General features: G+C 99.1%; 1 protein-coding gene across 1 annotated transcript; it reads left to right on the forward strand.

Annotated features, from left to right (window-relative positions):
- Positions 1-819: 819 nt before the first annotated feature.
- Positions 820-5,760, forward strand: LOC144961340 (uncharacterized; the record flags this gene model as incomplete). Its single annotated transcript, XM_078894573.1, has 4 exons — positions 820-842; positions 883-970; positions 5,140-5,162; positions 5,745-5,760. Coding segments are annotated over 4 exons (150 nt in total), but the record flags the coding sequence as incomplete, so codon positions are not given.
- Between the last annotated feature and the right edge of the window lie 248 nt (positions 5,761-6,008).

Consider the following 6,008-nt stretch of genomic DNA (forward strand, 5'->3'; position numbering starts at 1 on the left):
CGCCGCGCCGCGCGCGCGCCGCGGCGCGCCGCCGCGCCGCTCGGCCGCCGCGGCGCCGCGCGGCGCGCGCCCGCGCCGCGTCGGCGGCGCGCGCGCCGGCCGCGCGCCGGCGCCGCGCGCCGGCCGCGCGCGCGCGCGCGCGCCGCCGGCGCGCCGCGCGCGCGCGCGCGCCGCCGCCGCGCGCCGCCGGCGCCGCGCGCGGCCGCCGGCGCGCGCGCCGCGCGCGCGCGCGGCCGCGCACTCCCCGCGCGCGCGGCGCCGCGGCCCGCGCCGCGCGGCGGCGCCCGCGCGCGCGCGCGCCGCGCGGCCGCGCGCGCGCGGCCGGCCCGCGGCCGCCGCGCGCGCGCCCGCGCGCCCGCGCGCCGCGCGAGCGGCCGCGCCGCGCCCGCGCCGCCGCGCCGCGCCGGCGCCGCGCCCGGACCGCGCGCGCCGCGCACCGCGCGGCGCCGCGCGCGCGCGCGCGCGCCGCCCGGCGCGCCGCGCGCGCCGCCGCGCCGGCGCCGCGCGCGCGCGGCCCGCGCCCACGCGCCCGCGCGCCGCGCGCCGCGCGCGCGCCGCCCGCGCGGCCCGCGCCGCCACGGCGCGCGCGCGCGCGCCGCGCCCGCGGCCCGCGCCCGCGCGCGCCGCCGGCGGCCGCCGCCCGCGCGCCGCGCCGCCGCGCGCGCACGCCCGACGGCGCCGCGCGCCGCCCGCGGCCGCGCCGCGCGCCGGCGGCGGCGCCGCCGCGCGGCCGCGCGCGCGCCGCGCCGCGCGCGCGCCCCGCGCCGCCCGCGCGCCCGCCGCCGGCGCGCCGGCCGGCGACGCCGCGCGCGGCGCGCGCGCGCGCGCGCGCGCCGCGCCCGCGCGCCGCCGCGCGCGCGCCGCGGCGCGACCCGGCCGCGCGCGCCGGCCGCGCGCCCGCCGCGCGGACGCGCGCCGCCGCGCGCGCGGCCGCGCGCCGGCCGCCCGCGCGCGCGCCCGCCGCCGCAGCGCGCGCGCGCCGCCGGCGCCGCGCCGCGCGCCGGCGCCCGCCGGCCGCGGCCCGCGCCGCGCGCCGCCGCGCGCGCGCGGCCGCGCCGCGCGCCCGACCGCGCGCCCGCCCCGCGCGGCCGCGCGCCGCGCGCGCCCGCGGCCGCCGCGCCGCCGCCGCCCGCGCGCGCGCGGCGCGGCCGCCGCGCGCCGCGCGCGGCGCGCCGCGCCGAGCCGGCGCCGCCGCGCGCGCGGCGCGCGCCGCGCGCCGGCCGCCGCGCCAGGCGCGCCGGCGCGCCCGCGGCGCGCGCCGCGCGCGCCGCGCCGCGCGCGCCGGACCCGCCGCGGCCGCGCCGCGCCGCCGCGCGCCGCGCGCGGCGCGCGCCGCGCGCCCGCGCGCGCGCCGCCGCGCGCCGCGCGGCGCCGCGCGCCGCCCGGCGCCGCCGCGCCGCGGCGCCGCGCGCGCGCGCGCCGCCGCGCGCGCCGCGCGCCACGCGCGCCGCGCGCGCGGCCGGCGCGCCGCGCCCGCGCGCGCGCGCGCCGCGCGCGCGCCGCGCCGCCGCGGCGCGCGCGCGCCGCCCGCGCCGCGCCGCGCCGCGCGCGCGCGCCGCGCGCCCGGCCGCGGCGCGCCGCGCGGCGCGGCCGCCGCCGCGCGCGGCGCCCGCGCGCGCCGCCGCGCGCGCCGCGCCGCGCCGCGCCGCCCCCGCGCGCGGCCGCCCGTCGCGCCCGCGCGCGGGGCGCGGCGCCGCGCGCGGCCGCGGCGCCGCCGCGCCGGCGCGCCGCGCGCGCGCCGCCCGCGCGCGCCGGCCGCCCGCCGCGCGCCCGCCGCCGCCGCCGCCGCGCCCCGCGTCGCCCGGCCGCGCGCAGGCCGCCGCGCGGCGCGCCGCGGCCGCGCCGCCGCGGCGGCGCGCGCGCCCGCGCTCCGCGCGCCCGCGCCGAGCGCGCGCGCGCCGCGCCGCCCGCGCGCCGCGCCCGGCGCCGCCGGCCGCCGCGCGCCGCCGCGCGCCGCGCGCGCCGCGCGCCCGCGCGCCGCGCCCGCGCGCGCGCGCGGGCGCCGCCGCCGCGCCGCGCCCGCGCGCCGCGCGCGCCGCGCGCGCGCCCGCGCGCCCGCGCGCGCGCCCGCCCGCCGCGCGCCCGCGCCCGGCCCGCGCCGCCCGCGCCGCGCCGCCGCCGGCGCCGCGGCCGCGCCGCGCGGCCCGCGCGGCGCCGCGCGCGCGCCGCGACGGCGCGCGCGGCGCGCCGCGCGCCCGCCGGCCCGCGCGCGCGCGCCGCCGCGGCCGCCCCGCGCGCGCCGCGCGCGCCGGCGCGCGCCGCGCGCCGCGCCCGCGCCGCGGCCCCGCCGGCCCGCGCGGCGCGCGCGCGCGCCGCCGCGGCCGCCGCGCCGCGCCGCGCGCGCCCGCGCCGCGGCGCCGGCGCACCGCCGCCGCCGCCGCGCGCCGCCGCCGCGCGCCGCGCCCGCCCCGCCGCGCGCGCGCGGCGCCGCGCGCCGCGCCGGCGGCCGCCGCGCGCCCGCCGCGGCGCCGGCGCGCCGCGCGCGGCCGCGCCGCCGCGCGCCGCGCCCGGCCGGCGCCGCGCGCGCGCCGCGCCGCGCGCCCGCCGCGGCGCGCGCGCGCGCGCGCCGCGCGCCGCCCGCCGCGCCGCCGCGCAGCGCGCCGCCGGCCGCCGGCGCGCGGCGGCGCGCGCCGCCCGCGCGGCGCCGGCGCCGCCGCGCGCGCGCGCGCGCGCGCCGGGCGCCGCGCGGCGCGCGCGCCCGGCGCCGCGCGGCCGCGGCGCGGCGCCGCGCGCGCCGCGGCCCGCGCGCGCCGCCCGCGCGCGCCCGCGCGCCGGCGCGCCCGGCGCGCGCCGCGGCGCGCGCCCGCGCGGCCGCGCGCGCGCGCCCGGCGCGCGCCCGCGGCGACCGGCCGCGCCCGCGCGCGCGGGCCCGCCGCCGCCGCGCGCGCCGCGCGCCGGCCGCCGGCCGCGCCGCCGCCCGGCGCGCGCGGCGCCGCCGCGCCGCGCCGCCCGCGCCGCCGCCCCGCCCCCCCGGCCGCCGCGCCGCGCCGTCGGCCCCCCCCCCCCCCCCGGCGCCGCCGCGGCCCCGCCGCGCGCGCCGCCCCGCGCGGCCGCGCCCGGCGCGCCCGCCGGCGGGCGCCGCCGCGCCGCCCCCGCGGCCCCCGCCCCGGCGCGCCGGCCGCGCCGCCCCCCCGCCCGACCCGCGCCGCCGGCCGCGGCCGCCCGCGGCGCGCGGCCGCGGCCGGCCCGCGCGCGCCCCCGCGCGCGCGGGCCGCGCGCCGGGCGCCGGCGCCGCCCGCCGCGGCGCCGCCCGCGGCCCCCGCGCGCCGCCGCGCGCCGGCGCCCCGCCGCGCGGCCCCCGGCCGGCGCGCCGCGGCGCCGCGCCCCCCCGCGCCCCGCCGCCGCGCGCGGCGCGCCCGCCGCCCGCCCCCGCGCGCCCCGGCCCCGCCCCGGGCGCCCCGCGCGCCGGCCCCGCGCGCCCGGGCGGCGCCCGCCGCGCCGCGCGCCCCCCGCCGGCGCGGCCCGGCGCCGCCGCGCGCGCGCCGCCCGGCCCCGCCGCGCGCCCCCGGCCGCGCCCGCGCGCGCGGCCGCGCGGCGCCCGGCGGCGCCCCGCGCGGCGCCCCGCGCCCGGCCCGGCGCGCGCGCGCGCCGCCGCGCGCGCGCCGCCGCGCGCCCCCGGCCCCCGCGCGCGCGCCGGGGCGCGCGCCGCGCGCGCGCGCGCCCGCGCCCCGCGCCGCGCCCGCCGCCGCGCCGCCCCGCCGCGCGCGCGCGCCCCGCCCGCGCCGCCGCGCCCGCGCCGCGCCGCGCCGCCGCCGCGCCGCCCGCGGCGCCGCGGCGCCGCGCGCGGCCGCGCGCGCGCGCCCGGCGCGCGCGCGCGCCGCCGCGCGCCGCGCCGCGCGCGCGCCGCGCGCGCGCGCGCGCCCGCCGGCGGCGCGCGGGCCCCGCGCCCGCGCCGCCGGCGCGGCGCGCGCGCGGCGCGCCGCCGCCGCGCGCGCCGCCGCGCGGCCGCCGGGCGGCGCGCGCGCGCCGGCGCCCGCGCGCGCCGGCCGCGCGCGCGCTGCCGCGCGCCGCCCGCGCGCGCCGCGGCGCGCGCGCGCGGCGCCGCCGCCGCGGCCCCGCCGCGCGCCGGCGACCGCCGCGCGCCCGCGCGCCGGCGCCGCCCCGGCCGGCCCCCGCGCGCCCCGCGCGCGGCCGCGCCGCGGCGCGCGCCGCCCGCGCGGCCCGCGCGGCGCCGCCGCGCGCGGGCCCGGCCCGCCCGGCCGCCGCGCCGCGCGCGCCGCCCCCGCGCGCGCGCCGCGCCCGCGCGCCGGCCGCCGCGCGCCGCCGCCCGCCGCCCGCCGCGCCCCGCGCCGCGCGCGGCCGCGCGCGCCGCGCCGCGCGCGCCGCGCGCCGCGGCGCGCGCGCGCGCCGCGCGCCGCGCGCCGCCCCGCGCGCCCGCGCCGCCGCCGCCGCCCGCGCGACCCGGGCGCGCCGCGGCCGCGCGCCGCGGCGGCCTGCCGCCGCGCGCGCGCGCCGCCGCGGGCCGCGCGCGGCCGCGCCGCCCGCGGCGGCGCCGCGCGGGCCGGCGCGCGCGCGCGGCCCGCGCCCGCGGCCGGACCGCGCCGCGCCGCGCGCGCCGCGCCGCGCGCGCGCCGCGCGCCCCGCGCGCGGCCGCCCGCGCGGCGCCGGCGGCCGGCCCGGCCCCGGCCCGCGCCCGCGGCGCCGCGCCGCGCGACCGCCGCCGCGCGCGCCGCGCCGCCGCGCCGCCCGCGCCGCGGCCCCGCGCCCGCCCGCGCCCGCCCCGGCGCCGCGCCGCGCCCGCCCCGCGCGGCCCCGCGCCCCCGCCGCGCGCGCGCGCCGCCGCGCGCCCCCCCGCCGCCCCGCCGCGCGCGCGCGCGCGCCGCGCGCGCCGCCCCGCGCGCGCGGCCGCCCGCGCCGGCCGGCGCGCGCGCCCGCCGGCGGCCGCCGGCCCCGCGCCGCCCCGCGCCCGCGCCGCCGCCGCGCCGGCCCGCGCGCGCCCGGCGCCCGCCGCGCCCGCCGCGCCGCGCGCCGGCGGCGCGCCGCGCCGCCGCCGCCGGCCCCGCCCCGCCGCGCCCCCGCGCCCCCGCGCGCGCCGCCCGCGCGCGCCCGCCCCCGCCGCCGCCGCGCCGCCGCGCCGCGCGCGCGCGGGCCGCGCGCCGCCGCGCCCCGCCCCGCCGCCCGCGCGCCGCGCCGCCGCGCCGAGCCGCGCGCGGCCCGCGGCGCCCCGCCGGCCGGCCGCCCGCGCGGCCCGCCGGCCCGCGCCGACCGCCGCCGCCGGCCCGCGCGCGGCCGCGCGCCGCCGCGCGCGGCCGCGCGCGCGCGCGCGCGCGACCGCGCGCCGCCCCGCGCCGCGCGCGCCCGCGCGAGCCGCCGGGCGCGCGCCGCCGGCGCGCCCCCGCCGCGCCGGCGCCGCGCGCGCGGCGCCGCCGCGCGCGCGGCGCGCCGCCGGCGGCCGCGCGCGCGCGCCCCACGCGCGCGCGCCACGCGGACGCGGCCCGCGCGCCCGCGCGCCGCGCCGCGGCCGCCGCGCGCGCGCGGCCCCGCGCGGCGCGCGCACCGCCGGCGCGCCGGCGCCGCGCGCGCGCGCACCGCGCCGCGCCCGCGACGCCGCGCCGCCGCCGCGCGCGCGACCCGCCGCGCCGCGGCGCGCGGACGCGCCGCGCGCCGCGACGCGCCGCGCGCCGCGGCGCGCGCCGCGCCGCGCGCGCGCGCGCGCCCGCGCGCGCCACGCGCGCCGCCGCGGCCGCCCGGCGCCGCGCGCGCGCGCGCCGCGCGCCGCGCGCGCGCCGCGGCCGCCGGCCCGCGCCGCGCCGCGCGCGCGCGCGCCGGCGCCGCCGCGCGCGCCGCGGCGCGCGCCGCGCCGGCCGCGCGCGGCGCGCGGCGCGGCGCCGCGCGCGCCGCCGCGCGCCGCCGCGCGCGCGCGCGCGCGCCGGCGCGGCGCGACGCCCGGCCGCGCCGCGCGGGCGCGCGCGGCCGCGGCCCGCGCGCGGCGCCGGCGCGCGCGCGCGCGGCCGCGGGACGCGCGCGCGCGCCGGGCGCCGCGCGCGCCGCGCGCGGCGCGCCGGCCC

The sequence above is a fragment of the Berghia stephanieae genome, unplaced genomic scaffold (genome assembly GCF_034508935.2).
Source record: "Berghia stephanieae isolate SIO BIC M18660-M18661 unplaced genomic scaffold, UCSD_Bste_1.3 scaffold2208, whole genome shotgun sequence".
NCBI classification, from domain to species: Eukaryota; Metazoa; Mollusca; class Gastropoda; order Nudibranchia; family Aeolidiidae; genus Berghia; species Berghia stephanieae.